This window comes from Anolis carolinensis, unplaced genomic scaffold, assembly GCF_035594765.1.
Source record: "Anolis carolinensis isolate JA03-04 unplaced genomic scaffold, rAnoCar3.1.pri scaffold_14, whole genome shotgun sequence".
Taxonomy (NCBI): Eukaryota; Metazoa; Chordata; class Lepidosauria; order Squamata; family Dactyloidae; genus Anolis; species Anolis carolinensis.
The window spans coordinates 14,946,117-14,969,997 of NW_026943825.1; the positions used below are offsets into that span (position 1 = coordinate 14,946,117).

The 23,881-nt window shown below is 41.8% G+C and overlaps 1 protein-coding gene across 1 annotated transcript; it reads right to left on the bottom strand.

Annotated features, from left to right (window-relative positions):
- Window positions 1–7,445: 7,445 nt before the first annotated feature.
- Window positions 7,446–8,571, bottom strand: LOC134294369 (involucrin-like; the record flags this gene model as incomplete). Its single annotated transcript, XM_062965214.1, has 1 exon — window positions 7,446–8,571. A coding segment is annotated over one exon (612 nt), but the record flags the coding sequence as incomplete, so codon positions are not given.
- Between the last annotated feature and the right edge of the window lie 15,310 nt (window positions 8,572–23,881).

Below are 23,881 nucleotides of genomic sequence, written 5' to 3' on the forward strand. Positions count from 1 at the left end.
TGATCATTTTAACCTATGTTTATATCTCCATTTCTTCTTCGCCTACGCGATATCCCGGCACCGGACAAAACAACTAAACTAAACGCCCCACAACCTCGAAAATTGACAGCACAACCTCTCATCCACGCCTCTATGTTCATACAACAAAAAGAAAAGAAAAATAAAGTCCTAGCCACAGCAACGCGTGGCCTGGCACAGCTAGTATATATATATATATTCTTCTATCTACTTCAATTAAGTAAATATAACAATAATAACAAAAATTTTAATTAATTTTTTCCAGAATATACACAATTTAGTGTAGGTAATACACATAGTAAAATAGATACTCTAATTTGCAGTATTAAATCTACTCTATTTATGTCCCTTTTTCATATCTATATATTAACCCTTCTTTTTCTCTTGTTTTTCCTTTCTTCTTTTCTTTTTACCTCTTTATTACTATTGTATTATTATTGTATTATAAAAGAAATCTTAATAAAAAGTATATTTTAAAAAATTTTTATACCATGTGGAAACTTCGTAGCTCCAAGTTTTGGAACCTGATCCAAATGCTAATCCATCGCCGATTCAATAGTAACAGTGATTGAATCCAAATGTCTCCAATATTAATTCAATTTTTTTAAATTTATTACATTATTATTATTAGTAACCAATTAATGGGAAAGCAAAAGAGTTGAAACCTGCCAGGTTCGTAACTGCAGGAGAGGAATGCAGGAAAACAACAAGCAGATTTCCAGGTTGCAAATCTCCATTTATAAAGGGAACCTCCTTAGCCTTCAGCTGAAGTTTAATTGTGGCGAGGGAAGTAACTTTTGGATGGAACTGGGTTGCTGGAGGGTTAAAGAATCCGGAGGAATTTCTGCAATGGTGGGAGGAGTATCGGGGAAAAAAGGGGAAAAAAGAATGAATAGAATGATGATATATTAGATATGTGAGTAGACAATATAGAAGGGAAGAGGATGGAGAAATGTGATAGGAGATAAATGATGTTTAGGTATGAACATTTGTATTAAATATCAATAAAAATATATATTTTAAGAAAGATAGATACCTATATGCTTTGGGGATTAATATGCAAGTCACCATTCATGGTGGATCATTTCTAATGGGAAGGATCTATAAGATCTTAGCTTAGGAGCTTATCCAAATTTTTAGAGCTTAGCGCAGTGGTTCTCAACCTGGTGTCCCCAGATGTTTTTGGCCTACAACTCCCAGAAATCCCAGCTGTTAGGATTTCTGGGAGCTGAAGGCCAAAAACATCTTGGAACCACAGGTTGAAATATAAGATAATATCAATAAAATATATTTTTAAAACGATAGATACCTATATGCTTTGGGGATTAACATGCAAGTCACCATTCATGGTGGATCATTTCTAATGAGAAGAACCTATAAGATCTTAGCTTAGGAGCTTATCCATATTCTTAGAGCTTAGAGCTTTGGTTCTCAACCTGGTGTCCCCAGATGTTTTTGGCCTACAACGCCCAGAAATCCCAGCTGTTTCTGGGAGTTGAAGGCCAAAAACATCTTGGGACCACAGGTTGAGAAACTCTATCTTTGAGTAAGCTCATATGGACCAATCTTATGGATCCTTCCTATCAAAAATGAACCACCATGGATGATGACATGCCTGCCAACCACCAAGGCATGTAGGTGTCCACTACACTATCATTGACTGACTCAACTTTCTTCTCTCACTAATATGAAAAGAATTAGCATAAGAACATGATTTCATGAAGCCACCTGAACTAATAACAGACATCTAATCCTCACAAGAAAAGTGATTAGATGACTATACTTCAAACAAGCCTATTGGCTTGTCAAGGCATTAATGGGAATTTGAGGGCCATTAACATCGCCACGGGACTTCTGACACACTTCTATGGACATATACACTTTGGACTCTACAGCCAGAAGGACTTCTGTTCTCCATAAATGAGTCTCCTTAACTTCATATGACGATATCATATGAACCTGGATGGAAAATGCATTGAACCTGGTAATTTGCTATCACGATGGTTGAATCACGTGGAATTGCCTGTGGCTATTCTCTAGGAAAGCTCGGTTTCTTTATTGTTATGTTCTAACCAAACTGGATGTGCCATACCACGTTGTAATTTTAAGACTGAAAACATAGGTGAACACAATAAGGACAAATATTGAGTTATTATCTATATTTTGCCCCACTTTATGAAATTTCACTAGGTGTGAAAGGAAATATACCGCATATACCGTGTTTCCCCGAAAATAAGACAGTGTCTTATATTAATTTTTGCTCCCAAAGATGTGCTAGGTCTTACTTTCAGGGGATGTCTTATTTTTCCATGAAGAAGAATTCACATTTATTGTTGAACAAAAAATGAACATTTATTATATGCTGTACAATAGTTGTCATCACAAACCAGCATAACCAGACAAACTGTGAATCCTATCAAGAATTTCATGTACAGCTGGTATGTGCATTTACCAACCCTGTATGTTCTGGTGTTCTGTTCGGCGGGCATGCTTCCAAACAAAAACTTTGCTAGGTCTTACTTTTGGGGGAGGCCTTATATTTAGCAATTGAGCAAAACTTCTACTAGGTCTTATTTTTCAGGGATGTCTTATTTTCAGGGAAACAGGGTACTCGAGTATAAGCCAAGACACCTATTTTTACCACAAAAAACTGGGAAAACATTGACTCAAGTATAAGCTGAAAGCGATACATTTCAAAAATAAATATAGATGCCAATAACATTACATTAATTGAGGCATCAGTAGGTTAAATGTTTTTGAATATTTACATAAAACTGTAATTTAAGATGACTGTCCGACTCTGATTAAATCATTATTCTCATCTTCTTCAATGTAAATGTAAGAGGAGAGATAACACCATCATCATGTCTGAAGTCCTAGATCAGTGGTTCTCAACCTGTGGGTCCCCAGGTGTTTTGGCCTACAACTCCCAGAAATCCCAGCCAGTTTACCAGCTGTTAGGATTTCTGGGAGTGGAAGACCAAAACATCTATGGACTCACAGGCTGAGAACCACTGTCCTAGATCTTTCATCACGCAGCCCTGATTCTAATACTCCATATAGGCATATGCAAAGAATATACCAAAAATATTGAAAAACGATTTTAAAATATGCTCTGGAAATCCTAACATGAAACAGGTTTGACCTGACCACCATGGAATACCAAACCTTGGAAAACAGCCAATAGTCTGAATAGATTGCCCTGAGTCAGATGGACCAATGTATGGTCCTAGAAGAATGCCAATAAAAAATATAAGGCACTAGCTGTACCCGGCCACGCGTTGCTGTGGCCTAATCTGGTTAAATGGGAAAAAGAATTGAGAAAGAGCAGGTTTAAGATATATGTGATTTCACAATGCTTGTGAGTAGGCAATATTTATGGTTGTTCCATTATTTTCCTGCTGGGAGAGGCCATAGACCCCTCCTAAGGAGCGACCCCAGTGCTCCCTCCTCTCTAATATTGCTGTTGTAGTTCTTGTTTGTGGTTGGGTGGGGCTCCAAAGATGCACCCCCTCCTTAAGTGTTAGGAGGGTCACAGAATTCTAAAATTGCCTCTGAGTGTAAAGATAGATAAATAGATAGATAGATAGATAGATAGATAGATAGATAGATGTAGATCTCTTTCTTTCTCTGCCCTCCTCTTGAGGAGAATGACACTCCATCTCTGAGGTAGAGGGAAATGTCCTTCTTTTTGGAGCCAACCCAAGATTTTATCATTATATTTATTGTATGTGACCTTACTTGTTTTATGATTTGTTTTATTGTCGATTGACTTGTTTTATTGCTATGTTTTTATATGGTCTGATGTCTGGGCTTAGCCCCATGTAAGCCGCCCCGAGTCCCTTCGGGGAGATGGAGCGGGGTATAAAAATAAAATTATTATTATTATTATTATTATTATTATTATTATTATTATTATTATTATTCACCTCTGCTGCCTTCCTCCCTTCCTTTTCCTTGCTGCTTCTGGTTTTGCCTCAGCCCTCACTATCACCACGCTCCCTTCTCCTCCTTTCTTAAACAGTCATTTGTAGTACAGCGGCTGTTGCTTGTTTGCCCAGAAGATGACACTGTTTGAGAACATAACCATGGTTTTACCTGTCTCAGGTGTGACTGATATGCAATAGTAGGCATGTTGGTAAAGGTAAAGGTTTCCCCTTACGTTAAGTCCAGTCGTGACCGACTCTGGGGTTGGTGTTCATCTCCATTTCTAAGCTGAAGAGTCAGCGTTGTCCATAGATACCTCCAAGGTCATGTGGCCATTGGCATGACTGCATGGAGTGCCATTACCTTCCCGCCGGAGCAATACCTATTGATCTACTCACTTTGGCATGTTTTTGAACTGCTAGGTTGGCAGAAGCTGGAGCTAACAGCGGCCGTTCACGCCGCTCCTGGGGTTTGAACCTGGGACCTTTCGGTCTGCAAGTTCAGCTGCTCAGTGCTTTAACACACTTTGCCACCGGGGCTCCGTAAATACCTTAAAATACTCGCCAGTTTGAATGCTACACTGTGTCCAAATTTCGAAGCAATTGGTGAAGTAATTTGGGAGATATGAGGTGCCTCACAAATTGATATTAAAAATTGACATTTTTATTTGTATAGATGAAGGATGAAGAAAGGATAGCAGGTGAATAGGTAAGTGACAAGCAAATTTTGGAGAAAGACAGAAGTAAGCTGTCTCCAAGAAGAGAAGGGGAAAGGCACTGAAAATTGCATAACCAAGGGATTCGCCTGGAAAATGTTCTGGCTCTTGGTACCTTCTGACTTGGGGGACTCTTATGGAAATTAATTATGGGAGCCAGGTTCAGATGGTATCCCAAGGAGAGGAAACTCAAGTTGGATGAAATTATTGGTTAAAATGAGGGAAGGGGTGTGAAAAAGATGACTTGAGGTGACCTTCCCAGGGTGCTGGCTTAATTTTTTCCTATTATGTGATAAAAATGTTCACGTCGTGGCTAATTACAACTCAACAAAAAGCATGACCTCTAGCAAGAAACGTCTAGAGGGGTGACCAGAATGTGAACAAATCATGTGCGGTTGAGCAACGGCTGTGATGCTGAGCCACATGGATGGTCATTGGGAGGGCAGTCCATTCTCCCCGTATTCCAACTCGTGGAACAATTTTTCCCAGTGCCCTCTGGTGCTCATGATGTAACCATGATGCCGTGGCCGAGCATCAAGGGCCTATAATTATACACCTTAGGAAAATTCTCTCACCATGAAAGATGTGGAAAGGTGAGAGAGAGGGAAAAAAGATCAAAGGGCTTAGCTTGGAAGATGGCGCGGCACATGGACATGTGTTTGAGAAGGTCATCAAGAAGTGACCCGTTCTTTTCCAGTGCCTCATTTCCTAAGGGTAGGAGTCCTGAAGCCGTATAAAACCACTCCGCCACCTCTCATTTCTTCACTCGATCGCTTGTGTCTCCTCTGGGCTTACAAGTTCTCACTGCTCAACCAGGTAAGTCAAATTGAAACCTCAGGAAGAAGGCAAATAAGGATGTAGATGGAGGTTCTTCCAGCCACGGGACTTAATGAAGGGTTCTTCTGGACCAACTTGCATGGCAAGATTCGATGGATATCTTTTCTTCCTTCCTTCTTTCTTCCCCAGTTTGGGTCGGAAAGGAAGGTCTCTCCAGGCTGTTTTCTATTATTATTACATTTACTATTGTTATGTTTAGTTATACACCGCTTTTTCTCTCCACAAGGAGACTCAAAGCAACTTAAGAGTTAAGTAGCTTCTAGAGTTCTCCTTGCCACCACCCAACTGTCAGGATTAAATGTTGCCCTGGCTTTGGTAATGCCAAGAAGGAATAGATCCAACCAGGGCCGTAGTCAGAAAATTTTTTTGGGAGGGGTTTTGAAAATTTCGGGGGGGGGGGGTTGAACCCCTAGCACATACCCCTCCCCGCTACAAACCTGTCGATATCTGCTTGAGATAGTGCCTGGAGGGACTCTTAATGTTTTGCATCTCATAGACTTAGCATGGGGATTTGGTTAACCAGTTAAAATTCATGAGTAAACGAGATTTTTTTAATAACTTGAAAAATTTCGGGGGGGGGGGGTTGAACCCCTAAACCCCCCCCCCCTCACTACAGGCCTGAATCCAACCAGAGCTGGTCCAACAATGAGGCGAATTAAGCGGTCGCTTTGGGCGCAAAACATACGGGGGCGCAGTCGAGACTGCTTTTTCTGTTGATTTCTTGTAAAACATGATGTTTTGGTGCTTAATTTGTAAAATCTTAATGTAATTTGATGTTTAATAGGCTTTTCCTTAATCCCTCCTTATTATCCAACATTTTTTGCTTATCCAACGCTTTTATTTTTCAGTGATTGGTTTGAGGGGGGGGGGGCGCCAAAATTCTGTTCGCCTACACTTGAAAATTACCTAGGGCCAGCTCTGGATCCAACCAAAAGGCCAGGTTGATATTTTCACCTGAGCTCAGCTTTACCTAGCAGTGTGATATTTTGTAGCTTTCCTCTTCTTAACTCAGTTGGAAACTGGAAATTGGATGGGTGGGGAACAGGAGCACTTCTCTATCATTTCTGGCAGGGTTCAGATAGATACATTTATGGTTGGCAAAGCAAAGTAACAATTCAGAAGTCGTAGGACAATGATTTGGTAGCAGCAAGGGGCAGAATGTATCCAAAGGAATGGTCAACATAGTAGCAAATTTATCCAAATCTACCACACAGATGTATGGTCTAATTCAGTGATTCGCAACCTTTTTTTGACCAGAGTGGACCACTTGACCAGGGACCATTCCCCAACATTAGTACCAAAAGGGTTACAAATCAATTTAGATTCGGTTTGGTTATTTGGGGTGCTGATTTGGAAAATTGCATTGTATAAACCACAACAGCTCTAGTTTCTGATACAGAGCATATACCATCTAGTAGTCGCTATCTGCTCACCCACAGAAGAGCATATTTAATAATCTGATGTGGTCTATCCAATGCAATTTTCTGAATCGGAACCCCAAATAACCCCAGGAACAGGCCTCAAAATGACACCAAAGCGCCCCCACTTTCAGGCGCCATATGGAACGGAACCGCTCAGAAGGAGGGAGGAGAAGCAGCAGTCAGGAGGCTTGTTGTTGTGTCTTTCGTGGGTAGTCAGCCTCTCCCCTCCCAAAATCTCCATTGCTTCGGCACTAGAAGAGGGTTTCACAAGACCAGTTACTCTTGTTGCAAGGTGTAGTAACGGTGAGGCCATGTTTTAGTTCTTGGGGACCAATGGTCGTCCACGGACCACAGGTTGGAAACCACTGGCCTAATTGAAGAAGGTATGTCCATGAATGTTGAAAGGTTGTGTATAATAAAAGAACTGTTTTGCTTCTTTCAGTTTCACGACATCAAAATGACCTGTCCTCAATGTGGATGCTCCCCCTGCTGCTGCTGTACCCAAGTTAGCAGTTGTCGCAAGTGCGGATGTTCCCCTTGCTGTTGCTCAAAGCTTCCCTGGACCAAGTGCTGTGCACAGATTCGTAGCTGTCTCAAGGGTGATTGCTCTCCATGTTGTTCTTCCAAGTCTCCATGCTCCAAGTGTGGATGTTCTCCTTGCAGCTGTCCCAAATGTTCCAAGTGCGGATGTTCACCATGCTGCTGTCCCAAATGCTCCAAGTGTGGATGTTCACCATGCTGCTGTCCCAAGTCTCCATGTTGTCAATCAAAATCTCCTTGCTGCTCTCCCAAGTCTCCATGCTCCAAGTGTGGATGTTCTCCTTGCTGCTGCCCCAAGCCTTCTTGCTGTTCTAAATGTTCCAAGTGTGGATGTTCTCCCTGCTGCTGTCCCAAGTGTTCCAAATGTGGATGCTCTCCCTGCTGCTGTCCCAGTTCTTCCTGCTGTTCAAAATGTTCAAAGTGTGGATGTTCTCCATGTTGCTGTCGCAAATGTTCGAAGTGTGGATGTTCTCCATGTTGCTGTTCCAAGACTTCATGTTGTCAATCTAAAGGTTCTCGCTGCTGCAAGTGCGGGTGTTCTCCTTGCTGCTGTCCCAAATGTTCCAAGTGTGGATGTTCTCCATGTTGCTGTCCCAAATGTTCCAAGTGTGGATGTTCTCCATGTTGTTGTCCCAAATGCTCCAAGTGTGGATGTTCTCCATGTTGCTGTCCCAAATGCTCCAAGTGTGGATGTTCTCCATGTTGCTGTCCCAAATGTTCCAAGTGCGGATGTTCTCCTTGCTGCTGTTCCAAATGTTCCAAGTGCGGGTGTTCTCCATGTTGCTGTTCCAAATGCTCCAAGTGCGGATGTTCTCCATGTTGCTGTTCCAAATGTTCCAAGTGTGGATGTTCTCCATGTTGCTGTTCCAAATGTTCCAAGTGCGGGTGTTCTCCATGTTGCTGTTCCAAATGCTCCAAGTGCGGATGTTCTCCATGTTGCTGTCCCAAATGTTCCAAGTGCGGATGTTCTCCATGTTGCTGTTCCAAATGTTCCAAGTGTGGATGTTCTCCGTGTTGCTGTCCCAAATGTTCCAAGTGTGGATGTTCTCCTTGCTGCTGTCCTAAATGTTCCAAGTGTGGATGTTCTCCATGTTGCTGTTCCAAGTCTCCATGTTATCAATGCAAATGTTCTCCCTGCTACTCGTCCAAGACTCCATGCTCCAAGTGCGGGTGTTCTCCATGTTGCTGCCCCAAATGTTCCAAGTGTGGGTGTTCTCCCTGCTGCTGTCCCAAGTCTCCATGTTCCACATGTGGATGTTCTCCTTGCAGCTGTTCCAAATGTTCTAAGTGTGGATGTTCTCCCTGCTGCTGTCCCAAGTCTCCATGCTCCACATGTGGATGTTCTCCTTGCAGCTGTCCCAAATGTTCCAAGTGTGGATGCTCTCCATGCTGCTGTCCCAAGTCTCCATGCTCCAACTGTGAATCTTCTCCCTGTTGCTGCTATACCCATGTCAAGTATTCCATCTATGTGCCCTGCTGCTGTCCTCGTTGTGTGTGTGCCCGAAGCGCCTTGAACCGATCATGCTGCCTCCCCTGTTATCGTGGTCAATGCTATTACAATTACAGTCCCTGCTGTTGCTATGGCCACTCTTGTGGTTGTGGCATTTATTAATCCAACTGTTGATCTAACTCATCCTAAGGAAGTTCTGGAGATGATAAGAATAAGAATAAAACCTACTCGCAGCTAATTCCTGGAAAGTAAACCTAGCAGATGTAGCCTATGCAACATCTGGACCATCAACATGAAAAACCGGTTTCTCTTCCTAGACTCATCCATTAATTTCAATGTCTACGTTGTGTGCCTCCTTCAAGAAAAGGAAGATTATTCTCTTGCAAAATTCTGGGGAAACTCTCCAATGAACATGAAAGAGTTTTTGAGTTTTCATAATAGTTAACATGCTTCTTTTCTTCTTGGTGATTTGGGATTCTGTAATGTCTTCTACTTGTGTAGCAACTCTCATCATTAAAATTATAAAATTATGGTGCTTCTGCATGTGGTGATTTGTTCTCTGCTCCTTAGTTTATATCTTCATCTCTTTTTTCTATATTTTAGAATTTCTTATCCTGTCATATATTTTAGATACAACACAAACACATATTGTATATTTTGAGACAAGACATTCACATTTGTCTGAGACAGTCTCAGTTACTCCACTGTCATTCCATTTTCCTGACCGAATCTAAAATGTTCCAGGGTACATCTACACCAGCGATTCTCAAAGTGTGCTCCATGTAGCCCTTAGGGCTTCAAAAAGTGCTCTGTGGCTGAAAAAGTTTGAGAACCTCTGATCTACACCATAGAATGAATGCAGTTTGACACCCACATTGTCATGACTCATTGGTGTGGAATTCTGAGAGCTGTAGTTCCACAAGTTCCTTCACCTTATCCTGACAAAGAGTGCTGGTGACTCACTCAGCAACAACTCTCAGGATTCCATAACTTTGAGCCATGGTAGTTAACTTGGTATCAAACTACATTCATTATACAATGCACCTCTAGGTTCTCCCATATATTTTGATCCTTAACTTACTTAAATTGATATCAATGGGTTCAACAAGAAAGTCATTCAATAAATTTAGTAGGCAATTGATGAGATAATGAAATCTTACCCTTCCCAGTTGGCTCAAGTCAAATCCAACTGTTGCAGCCTCTCTTAGCTGTCTTTCTTCATCCATAACTTTGGCCATCTTGACATTGTTTGACCATATGGGCCTCAGCTTTCATCTGTGAATGGAAACAATTTGGAACAAATCCATGTTTCTCAAGGACAATGACGTCCCTTCATGCAAGATGAACTTGCATGCCCCTCAGAATTCTTTTTTGTTTGAACCTCTTAGTTAAACAACAATGGATGAAATTATAATGTAAAATAGCATCTGTGGAAGAGGAGTCTATCTCACAAGGAAACAGAACGTCTTATGGTGTTCACCAGAAGTCTTGTGTTCATGAAGGAGTTCAAGTCTTGAGCTCCCATTTGGGTCTTGAATCCCTGTCCAGATCTCGCATCCCCATCCAGTAAGATTCCATCCCAGTGAAGAAGAGCCAAAGAAACACCAAAAAGACTTATTTAACAAGGAAACAGATATTCTTATGGTGACCACCAGAATTATTGTGTTCATAAAGAGGTCCAGGTCTGGACCTTGTCCAAATCTTGCATCCACATCCAGTAAGATTCCATCCCAGTGAAGAAGAGCCAAAGAAACACCAAAAAGACTTATTTAACAAGGAAACAGATATTCTTATGGTGACCACCAGAATTATTGTGTTCATAAAGAGGTCCAGGTCTGGACCTTGTCCAAATCTTGCATCCACATCCAGTAAGATTCCATCCCAGTGAAGAAGAGCCAAAGAAACACCAAAAAGACTTATTTAACAAGGAAACAGATATTCTTATGGTGACCACCAGAATTATTGTGTTCATAAAGAGGTCCAGGTCTGGACCTTGTCCAAATCTTGCATCCACATCCAGTAAGATTCCATCCCAGTGAAGAAGAGCCAAAGAAACACCTAAGGGACCTATTTCACAAGGAAACAGATCTTCTTATGGTGGCCACCAGAATTATTGTGTTCATAAAGAGGTCCAGGTCTTGAATCCCTGTCCAAATCTTGCATCGCCATCCATTATGATTCCATCCCAGTGAAAAAGAACCAAACAAACACCAAAGGGACCTTTTCCACAAAGAAACAAATCTCCTTATGGTGGCCACCAGAATTATTGTGTTCATAAAGAGGTCCAGGTCTTGAATCCCTGTCCAAATCTTGCATCCACATCCAGTAAGATTCCATCCCAATGAAGAAGAGCCAAAGAAACTCCAAAGGGACCTATTTTACAAGGAAACAGATCCTCTTATGGTGGCCACTAGGATTCTTGTCTCCCTGAATGTCTTGATTCTCCATCCACATCTTGCATCTCCATCCAAGAAGCTTCCGTCCCTGTGAAGAAGAGCCAAAGAAACGCCAAGGCTTCAATCCCCTTGTTAGTCCAAACTACAGGAAAGAGAACAAATCTTCTTATGGTGGCCACCAGAATTATTGTGTTCATAAAGAGGTCCAGGTCTTGAATCCCTGTCCAAATCTTGCATCCACATCCAGTAAGATTCTATCCCAGTGAAAAAGAGGCAAAGAAACTCCAAAGGGACCTATTTCACAAGAAACACATCCTCTTATGGTGGACACTAGGATTCTTGTCTCTGTGAAGGTCTTGATTCTCCATCCAGATCTCGCATCTCCATCCAAGAAGCTTCCATCCCTGGGAAGAAGAGCCAAAGAAACAGCAAGGCCTTGTTAGTTTAAGCTAAGGTATCCAGGATACCTTAGAAACTGCTTTTGCTGAAATCCTGTTGGTTATTACTGTTATTGAGTCAACATACAAATAAATCCATCTGATTCAATTCATTTGTATGTTGACTCAATACCAGTAATAACCAACAGGATTTCAGCAAAAGCAGTTTCTAAAGTATCCTGGAAGTTTCAAACTCAACCACTGGGAGGAGTCGACTCTCATGAACACCTCCTTATTGAAGGCCTACTAGTTTATCTCCAACATGTATCTTAACAAATTATACACCTGTTGCTTTCCCTGTTCTAATTGCATGTTGTCTCTGACTTCTCCAGGAACCGGGATTAATCATTTTTAATAACTGATGGAGCTGTCAACATTGTCTTGGTTTCAGACAGCCGACAAATAAGAAGCAATTAAAAACCTTTTCTTTTCAGCACTTTGGTGATGCTTTATTGTGGGTGTACTTTGCAGACCTAAATCCGTTTCATCATTGTGCTTCCTGTCCAACCACTCTAGTCCTCAGGATGTCCTTCTGAAATTTTAGGTGGAACCTCTTTTTCTGTCATTTGAATCCCTTGTTCCATTGCGTCTTAGCTTTTGGAGCAGCAGAATATAAGCTTGCGTTTCCTCAAGATGATCTCTTTTCAAATATTTAAACACGGTTGTCATGTCCCATTCTATCAACCTTTACTTTTCCAAACTAAACAGATCTAGCTCCCCAAGCCACTCCTCAGAGGGATTCATAGCTTCCAGACCTTTGCCCATCTTGAAGACCCTCCTCTGAACACCGTCCAGATTGCCAATATACTTCTTAAATTCAGATGCTCAGAAACAGACACAGAATTATTCCAAATGAAGTCAGATCAAAACATAACATAATGGGTTGCTGTAAGCTTTCCGGGATGTTCCAGAAGCATTGTCTCCTGACGTTTCACCCACATCTATGTCAAACTTCATCAGCCAAGCTTTGAAGCTGTAAGACCATTAAATGCTAATCAAGGGAGCCAATTGCAACATTCACACTTGCCTCAAATAGAGTTCTTTCTCCCACCCTGGACAATCCAGAGATGTGGAATACCTTCCAGGCAAGGTATTGTGACATTGGGTGCCCTCCGGAATAGCATGGTGGGAGCAGGGGGCTTCTTCATCCCAGAAGACCCTCTGCATGGTGGGAAGGGTTCCCGCCATCTGGTCCGCCAGCCAATCGGCAGCGGGACCTGCCCCGCTTCCTGATTGGCTAGGGGCCCATCAATGGCCAGCCCCCACAGCCTATCTAAGGCCATTCTGGGGTTAATACAGGCACCGGGCCTGCTTCTGTTCTTTCCTTTCCACCCTACCTGCATATCTGTTTTGTGTGTTGTTTCAGTTAACTGTTTTTCAACACAACTGTTTTTCGGCCCTAGATATGGCTTGCTTACCTCCCCCCCCCCCCAATTGGAAGGAGGGGGAGCATCCAGTGGTTACTACTATACAAAATCCTAGAATACTTGTAAAGTATCTACACAAACACAAGATAGTCTATGTACAAAGAAAATATGTCCAAATAACATATAATATTATTAAAGTTCCCGGTACAAAGCTCAATTTGACAGTACCAGACAAAATGAAAAGGAGCAACAACTCTAACACAAAAGTTATCCAAGTCTGATATTGGTTCCAATGTATATAGACTTCAGGGATTAAATATCTTCCAAAAATAATGATGGAGCACTGCTCTCAAAAAAGTCTTCGAAAGTAAAGTCCAAATAAAGTCCCAAGTCTACAGGGGTCCCGGGTATTTTTGTACCCTGTTTCAGGGAGAAAATTCCCTTCTTCAGGAGTTGGTATACTCAGCAACAATGAACTTATATATAGTGCCTAATTGCTTACACTGAGTGACTGCTTGTGGTGATTTCAACTGCGAGTGAAATCAAGCATCCGGTGGTTACCAGGGGTGCAGTAGTTATGTTGGCCCGATATTGTTCTGGTTGGCGATATCGAGCTGCAGTGGGCTGGCCAATTTTATGATCCAGGTATCAGGATGTGAAAGCCCAGCATTCATAACAACTGTACTCTCCACATCCTGCCAGAACAATGGGGGGTGGGAGATAATCTAAATGATAAGAGCCATCTGGCCAGGGATGGGTTTTATGGCCTGCTCTGGTTTCTCAAGCCTGGGAAAGGACTATATAACAGATACGTATGAATGTGGGGAGGGGGAAAGGTAGGAGGTGGATATACTCAGGATTTGACGGGAATATGTCAGTTCTAGCTTCGTTTTCATCTTGTAAAGAAGGTCCTCAATAAAGCGTTTCCACGGAACTGCCTGTGTGAGCCTGCTTGAGTCAACAACAGCAATTCTTTATTGATTAGTCACTTTTGACCATATCAAAACATGTAAAACATACATGCTTGAGTCCTATAGCTTTCAAGAGCTGACACCAGGACCCATGCATGGCTGCCAACCCCTTTTCCTGTAATCAGTAAACAAGTTGTGGCCATTTCTTATCCCAACCCTGTGTTTGTGTCATCTTTGTGTTCCTCGGCTGGAGGCGTGTTGCCCATGCACATACAAATAAACCCCACTTGCCTAGTTTCCAGCAGACTTTACAAACTCTGAGGATGCCTGCCATAGATGTGGGTGAAACTTTGGGAGAGAATACTTCTGGAACATGGCCAGACAGCCCAGAAAATTCACAGTAACCCATTGATTCCAATCATGAAAGCCTTTGACAATGCAGTCATAATTATTTCTTTTACAAAGCTGCGAAATCGGAATGAGCCAATAGAAGTGCTAGAAAAAATGAAACGTACCATTTGGGCCATCTTTAATTCAAGCATACATCTCATTGTGTCCCCAAACAATTCCAGGAAATGCCATAGACTTGTCTAAACGTGTTACAAAGTGGACGGCTATGCATGAGTGTATTTGAGATCTTGGTATACAACCTTTGGATTCCTTCTCCTGCCTCACCTTTTGTAAAGATCAGCTCCTTGGAGAATTAACATTGCCACAGGGAGCTTTTGGAGTGGAGACTTAGTGACAGATTTGTGTGGCAACTGTGTTTTGGGTTCCTCCAGGCTACATTGCTTAATCCAGGAGGCTGATCTTGATTCAGCTGCCTTCTAGGAACTAAGCAGAAAGCCGGAGACATCTAAGGCATACTATGTCTCCCCAAAATCTTGGTGTGTAAAAGGGGCTCAAGTGTTATTATATAGAAAATTCAAGGAGTTTTTTTTTGTTTATAAAAACTTTGAAAATTCCCCAAAAATCCGTGGATGAGTGAAACATTCTGAAACTTGATGGGCTAGCAGTGATAGATGTGTTCTATTATTGTAGGATGTTTCATGCCAATAGCTCTAACAATGAGAGAGATAGAAGCACCTGAAGTTTCCCCACTGGTACAATTACTTAATATAAAGTAATGAAAAAGTAGTTAACTCATTATAGTTACAATACAGTCCCCCGTGAAAAACTTTAAAAATATATATATTCTTGCCCTTCAGTGTGCCAAAATGTCTATGAAGTGTGTTTTCACTACCTTTTTGTGGGTTCTCAAGTCAATATTGGCCCCGAAGAGATCATTTTCAGAACTTAACACATATGGAAAGTGTCCCCATACCCTCTAGAGATGTTTAAGAGCAAATCAAGTGAGACTTCCAAGATGGAAATGGGAAGTATAGAGCTTTCAGAAAGAAAACATGAACTTTTTCTGAACAGGGTTGCAAATAATACTCCATAATAGTCAGAAAATGGTCAAGACCAGGTTTTTCAAGGTTTGAGGAACCATGATGAGAAGATCCATGGACCAAGGAGAACCTTCAGAGCTAAGTGCTAATGTTGTGCAAAATTCACATGGGATTGTTTTGCCTAGAAAATGGATTTTCTATGTAGAAAATAAGACAGTTGTCCATTAGTACCCATTGGAGTTTGGTTCCAAGAGCCTCAGAACTGTCAACATTAATGAGCACTCAGGTCCTATTTAAATAATAATAATAATAATAATAATAATAATAATAATAATAATAATAATAATAATAAACAAAACATTGCATGGGAAGTTCCTTGACAAAATTGAAGGAAAAGTTGACAAGGAGAAGACCTGGCTCTGGCTCACGAATGGGACCCAGACTCTGCAAGGAAGCTGACGAAACCATTGATCATATCCTCAGCTGCTGTAAGAAAATTGCGCAGACAGACTACAAACAGAGGCACAACTGTGTGGCCCAAATGATCCATTGAAACTTATGCCTCAAGTACCACCTCCCAGCAGCAAAGAACTGGTGGGATCACAAACCTGCAAAGGTCGTGGAAAATGAGCACGCAAAGATACTGTGGGACTTCCGAATCCAGACTGACAAAGTTCTGGAACACAACACACCAGACATCACAGTTGTGGAAAAGAAAAAGGTTTGGATAATTGATGTTGCCATCCCAGGTGACAGTCGCATTGATGAAAAACAACAGGAAAAACTCAGCCGCTGTCAGGACCTCAAGATTGAACTTCAAAGACTCTGGCAGAAACCAGTGCAGGTGGTCCCGGTGGTGATGGGCACACTGGGTGCCGTGACAAAAGATCTCAGCCGGCATTTGGAAACAATAGACATTGACAAAATCACAATCTACCAACTGCAAAAGGCCACCCGACTGGGATCTGCACGCATCATCCGAAAATACATCACACAGTCCTAGACACTTGGGAAGTGTTCGACTTGTGATTTTGTGATACGAAATCCAGCATATCTATCTTGTTTGCTGTGTCATACAATAATAATAATAATAATAATAATAATAATAATACATTTTATTTCTCAAGGCTCAAGACGTAGTAAAATGAGGTCCTTATATAAAATGCAATTTTAAAAAATAGTTTCATGGATGGTGAAATTAGTAGGTCCGAAATGCATGGATACAGAGAGCCGACTGTATTTCTATGCATTGCTTCAACACAGGAATAGTACTTCCTGCACAGAAAACGTTGCTTCCTGCACATAAAATGCTACAATTGGGAATTTATTCTCCATTCAGCTTGTACATGGCTGGATAGAAAACAAGATTTTATGCACAGGAAATAAAATTTCTGCACAGAAATATTTTCTGTGAACAACTTACTGCTTTCCGCACAAAACAACTCCTTGTGCAAATTTTGCGCAAAAAGAACCCCCAATTTGCGAATAGGCTTCGGTATGGCTTTCCAAGCCTTTTGGTCAGTGGGAAGAGACTAGTTAATTACTTCTTGCTTCCTTTGAGAAGAATTACATCCATATTTCTGAGGATGGGGCCGACTTTGGTTTTCTTTGGTGATTCTTTCTGTCTACCGCCATTCCAGTTGTTCCTCCCATAGCATCAAAGACCGCCGGAGTTCAGTCTCAAGTTCTTTGTCTCCCTTGCAATAAATCACAACACCTTCTTACTATGAAATGCTTTGCAAAGGTTTCAGTGCCTTGAGCTTTTCCAACTACTCCTTTAATTAACGATGTAATTTTCTACCTTTCTTTTGACTCCAACTTGCCATGGAAGCATGCCTGGTGTGTTTCCGAAATAGTGTTCTCAGTCTATCCAAAAATCTGGATTTACCTTCCTTTTTGTTGTTCTACCCATTCTCTTCTTTGCTTCATGAACAACTCCATTACTATAACACCAAATCATCACATGTTGGCTGTATTTGACACTACGTTAACTGCCTTAGATCATTGCTATGTAATCCTGGGAGTAGTAAATTAATGAATGCCAGCACTATTTGTCAGGCTCAAGAACTTGAAAACTACAACTCCCAGTATTCCATAGTATTGAGCCATGGCAGTTCAAGTAGTGTCAAACTGCATTAATTCTACAGTGTAAATACATTCATAGCCGCACTGGAATTATTTCCCTTAAATTAGAGCAGTGGTTCTCAACTTGTGGTCCATGGACCACCAGTGGTCCACAGGAACTAAAATATGGTCCGCGGCCTCAGTGTTGCAACACTGTTACAACAAGAGTGACTAGTCTCGCGAAACCTTCTTATAATGCTGAGACTTATTAAATATGTTTTTTTGTGGGTGAGCAGATGGTGACTACTGGATCACATATGTTATGTATCAGAAACTAGAGCTGATGTGGTCTATCCAATGCAATTTTCTGAATCAGCACCTCAAATAACCAAACCGAATCTAAAGTTGACCAAAAACTAATTCGTAACCCTTTTGGTACTAATATTGGAGAGTGGTCCCTGGTCAAAGTGGTCCCTGATCAAGTGGTCCCCGGTCAAAAAAAGGTTGGGAACCACTGAACTACAGGGATGCATTAGGGCTCGGTGGAAGGAGCATCCTGTGGATATACTGGAAAGAGTAGGCTTTTGGTCTTTCAGCATTGAAAATCATCTCCTGGATTATTTGAATGGTTGATTCAAATCCTCTCAGATGAGTTTCAAATCAATCCATCTCGTACATTAACACCTAATACGCATAATACAGTGACAGAATTTCCTAATACATTCCTTATCCATAGACCTTCCTTCTATTCAACCTTTCCTTTGAATTTGGACTCTGACATTGAGTTCTCCTTCAGTTTCATGCACTGATGTTAATACCCTTGAACTTCAGACCCTCAAATCCACAAGTATCTCTTATTTATTTATTTATTTATTTAATAAACTTGTATACCGCTACTCCCAGTTTGGCTCGGAGCGGTTTACAGAAATTCAACCTTTCCCTTGGATTTGTTCTCTGGCGTTTAGGTCTGCTTTAACTGCATGCTTTGATGTTGATGGTCTTCACACCTGGACCTTCAGCTCTATAGACCTTTCATCTATTCAACTCTCCCTACTAGACCCTGGTATTGAATTCTCCTTCACTTGCATACAAAAATGAGAAGTCAGTGAAGTTATGCTAGACAACTGAGAAGAAACGATTGAGACTTGAAAGTTAACCTGAGGCACTGATCTCAGATGGTCAAATCTATTAGCTTTGATTGCTCCCATATGGTTCCAGTGGGAATCTTAATTAATCGGTATTAATTCATATTTAAAAGAGTTGTGCATGGGTCACATTCCTGAGACACATTGGGTACCTTCAGGAACATGAAACCGGAATGGCCCAGTACAAAAACCCACCCGCAGCGAAAGCAAGTAGGAGCTGATCTCGGCTCTTCCTCTGCTTTATAGCTTCACAGTTTAATCTTTTTAAAGAATTCCCCAGCAAACAAAACGAAAATCCTCATTCCCTGAAAACTATTCAGAGTTACCTCTCCTCTAGAGCAGAAAGTAGAAACAGCTGTACGGACGTATTAAACCCAAAGCAGAAAGGACAGTGAGGCATGCCAAGAAAATAATAATAACTTTATTCTTATATCTCGCCCCATCTCCCCGAAGGGAATCAGAGTGGCTTACGTGGGGGCCAAGCCCAATGGTACAAAATTAAAATACAACACCATAAAATACTTTAACATTGCAAGCATAACCAACATAAAAACACGAAAATATTTCTTTTAAGGAAGTCCAGGGAGGATAAGGACTTCCAGGAGGTCGTCGCTCTTCCTTACCTGGAAGTGAGAAGCCTCCTTAAAATGACTTGGAAGGGGCATGTGGAGTGAAGGCCTGGGAGAGAAAGCCCGCAGAGCTTCTCCTCTAGAGTAGAAACTGCTTAAATGCATAAAATGACGGGAAGGAAAGCTTTGGAAGCCTCCTCCTATAATGGGCCAATAAAAAACGAATCGTTTGGCAACTCAGAGCATCCTGTATTCGGGATGCTCCCAAAAAAATGGGCTGAGGCCCCCACAGAAAGCCGGGACACGAAGCGGATCATGGTTTACCCAGATTGCACAACTCTAATATTAAAAAATTGAATTCCACCTATTATTAACACCACTTAAGTCCCATGTTGTTGTTGTGTGTAAGCAATAAGCGTGCTGGCATGTCATCATGGGATGAACATCTCCTAATGTGAGACAGCCATTCCCCTAAGGTTAGGAAGATGAACGCACACAATGCCTTTCAGTCCTGTCATTTCCACATATAGGGTTGTAAGTGCCCGCTTCGGGTAAGAAGGAGAATCACAACGTGACTACTTCAAAACAGATTTTACTCATATATATTTTTTTCAATATATCCTATATGGATAAACAGTCAATATTCATAGGCCATGTGATGGTGTCACAAAGTCCATGAATGGAACTTAATAACACCCCTCTTCCATTCTTGGGTAGTTTTTCACTGTCGAGAGAAGGATGGATCTCTGTATAAAAGGATCCACAGCTGGTGGGTCCTTCATTCACTGGATTCCCACACCACTTCTTACAACTAAACTGAACAAGGTAAGTTATATTCAGTTCTTATTTCATAGCTGAGAGTGGAAAGATATGGGAGAATGGAAATGGAAGAGTGTTTTTAGTACACCTGGAATTCCATAGAAGGCTTATACATCCCATACATAGGGATTTGAAGGTCTACTATACATTGCAAAAGGTCTCTTCATTACCATACAGAAAAATTAGGGCATTGTGAGACCTAGGTTCTTAGCTTTTCAAGTTCCTAGTATTTTTAAACAATTGTTGGAAAGGTTATTTTTAATTGGTCGATACCTTTGTCACACCAAATATGGTTCCCATATGGTCCAGTACAACTTAATTGTCCATCTTTGTCTCACTTTGTCCAACCAATCAATTGGTATCTTACTTCATATGAAAATCTGAGTTCATACCTAGACTGGGTAAAATCAATTTGTTTCGCTTTTCAATATGAATTTAATTTCCTGAGCTAACCCATGAACTGGATCACACAGCCTATAAGTTGGTTGAGAACCCTTGATGTCCAATCTACTTAAAATGGAACTAGACTTCATAGATCACCTGTGGGTCCCCAGATGTTTTGGCCTTCAATTCCCAGAAATCCTAACAGCTGGTAAACTGGCTGAGATTTCTGGAAGTTGTAGGCCAAAACATCTCAGGACCCACAGGTTGAGAACCACTGCTGCAGGATGACTGAGTTGAGGACAATATTTTCAATACTTGGGTTTATGGCTAAGCACATATCTAGGTTATATGGTGGAGACACTTCTGTAGCAGATGTTCTTCCTAGATCTAATCTAATACCAAGTGTTTGTGTAGCGTAATCCAAACACTGTTGTTCATCTCAACCCAAGTAGACTGGATGAATCAATGAAATTTACCTATATCCTGACTTGCCATATAATAACAAATCCAATGGCTGTCATTTAGTGAGAACAAACCTACAAGGTTCGAGATGTCTAAGGGTCTTGCAGTCGGTTCATGAGTTATTTCGTCCTTTCTTTCAGCTCCTCCTTCCCTCCCCGTTGTCAAGATGTGCTGTACCTACTTCAACTCCTGTCCCTTTTGCTGTGAAGCCTGCTCCTGTTGTCCCCAGCAGTGCGGCTGTTGCCCGTGTTCTTGTCCAAGCTGTCCTAAGCAGTGCGGCTGTTGCCCCTGCTGTCCTAAGCCATGCCCTTGTTGCTCCTGCTGTCCCCCACAATGCTGCTGTCCCAAGCCATGCCCTTGTTGCTCCTGCTGTCCCCCACAATGCTGCTGTCCCAAGCCATGCCCTTGTTGCTGTCCTAAGCCATGCCCTTGTTGTTGTCCTAAGCCATGCCCTTGTTGCTCCTGCTGTCCCCCACAATGCTGCTGTCCCAAGCCATGCCCTTGTTGTTGTCCTAAGCCATGCCCTTGTTGCTCCTGCTGTCCCCCACAATGCTGCTGTCCCAAGCCATGCCCTTGTTGCTGTCCCAAGCCATGCCCTTGTTGTTGTCCTAAGCCATGCCCTTGTTGCTCCTGCTGTCCCCCACAATGCTGCTGTCCCAAGCCATGCCCTTGTTGCTGTCCCAAGCCATGCCCTTGTTGTTGTCCTAAGCCATGCCCTTGTTGCTCCTGCTGTCCCCCACAATGCTGCTGTCCCAAGCCATGCCCTTGTTGCTGTCCCAAGCCATGCCCTTGTTGCTCCTGCTGTCCCCCACAATGCTGCTGTCCCAAGCCATGCCCTTGTTGCTGTCCCAAGCCATGCCCCTGTTGCTCCTGCTGTCCCAAGCCATGCCCCTGTTGCTCCTGCTGTCCCAAGCCATGCCCCTGTTGTTCCTGTTGTCCCAAGCCATGTTGCTGTTGCCTCTGTTGTAGCCCCTGCTGTTCCAACCAATGCAACTGCTGCCAATGCTCTGCTCCTTGCTACTGTGCCCGTCCTGATTGCCCTCCTTGTCAGGCTTGCCGCCCTTGCCTTTGTGAATCCCCTTGTGACAGCTCTCCTTGCCACGATCCCAATCTTTGTGATTTCCATTGTGTCGTCATGGTGACTCTCCCTCATGAGAACCCCCAGAATGCTGAAGCCATTGGCGCCAGTGCGGAGGAATCTGAGAAACAACTTAGCCTGGCGGAATCCAAGGAAGGTGGCAGTTCTGAAGAGCCTGGAGCCAAAGCTTGAATGAAGGCCAGACCTTGTGGACCGACAATTCAAGAAAGAACACCACAATCTTTTATGTCAAATCTTGTTCCCACTCATTTGTTGAATCCAGTGCTGTATTTCACTCTCTTTAATTTTCGGGGTAATTCATCTTGACTTCTTGTTTCTCTTTGCTAGAAAAACGTCTATCTCCTACATCCATGAACTAGTCCTCCTATCCTTCTTTTAGTGGATAGGATGTTTTTTGTCTGTCTTCTCTTTCATCTCTTTGGGCAATACCTCTGTCAACCCAGACTACTACTACTACTACTACTACTACTACTAATAAAGCATTCTTTTTGGAACTTATGTCTTTGCAATTGGTCTGTGTATGTGCAAAATTGAATTATGCAGTTTTGCAACCTCCATACTCACCTAGGGTTTACTGTGACATAATATTGTGTGAGTATCCAGAGGCAATGGTAGAGCAACAAATGCAGCATGGTCAAATGTGGAAGAGGCTTTTAGCACATGGGGTCACTCCCTGATGTACATCTGGACAAAGACTCAGAAGTGCTGGAGCACAATAGAAGTGGACCAATGAGTCTCATTGGAACCACAACAGAAGTGTCCAACACACATTGGAAATGTGCAATACATATTAGTGCACTCTTGACAAGATGCACATCTCCACAATTCACTATTAGGGCTTCTTTGCATTTCTACAACGAATTTGCATTTCCTGAACTAACTCAAACAAAGCTATGGATTCATTAGCTATAAAATATAGGCTGTGACAAAGATTCCCAGCCCTAGTAAGCAGCCATATTGTATTTATTCCTCTTAAAATTGGGAAACGTAGCAAGGTACAGTGGGGGAGAGTGTCTGTTTTATGTAAAACTAGCTGTACCCGGCCACGCATTACTGTGAACTACTCTGTTAAATGGGAAAGAAAGGATAAAGAGCAGGTTTCAAATATATGTGATTTCACAATGCTTGGTGGTAGGCAATATTTGTGGTTGTTCCATTGTCTGTGCAGATTGTGTGATTTGGTGACTCTGGAACATGCAACATATCATTGTCCATGTGAGAAGCGATCCGTGTCTAGATGTAAACCACAGAATTTTAAAGATCGTCCCTGAGTGTAAATATAGATAAGCATGGATGAATGAATATAGATCTTTCTTTCAGCTGTTGCTTTTTTGTCCAGCAGATGGTGCTGTTTGTGAACCAAAGCATGGTTTTACCTGTCTCAGGTGTGACAGGTGTGTAATAGTAGGTATTTGAATACCTTAAAACACTCACCAGTTCAAATGCTACATTGTGTCCAAATTTCAAAGCAATCTATGAAGGAGTTTGGGAGTTATGAGGTCCCTCACAAATGGACATTACATTTTTTGTAACACTCCTAAGCGGCGCAAACACTGAGAACAACACAACAGCCAATAACAATATAATTAATTATATTATTATTATTATTATTATTATTATTATTATTATTATTATTAAACTTTATTTTTACCCCGCTAGCATCTCCCGAAGGACTTGATGTGGCTTACAAAGGCCAAGGCCTCAACACACAATATAACAATACAAAACAAAAGGCAAATTAAAACAATTAAAACAATATAAACAACAAGCAATAAACAATACGCTAAAACACAATAAAACTGGGCCGGGCCAGAGTAATGGGTACAAGATTAAAAGTGCTGATGTGACAGGTGATATATAAGGCTTATAGGGCAAGTGCAGAGTGCGATATACGATCTTAGTTCTAATAAAGTGCTTATGGGAGTTGGT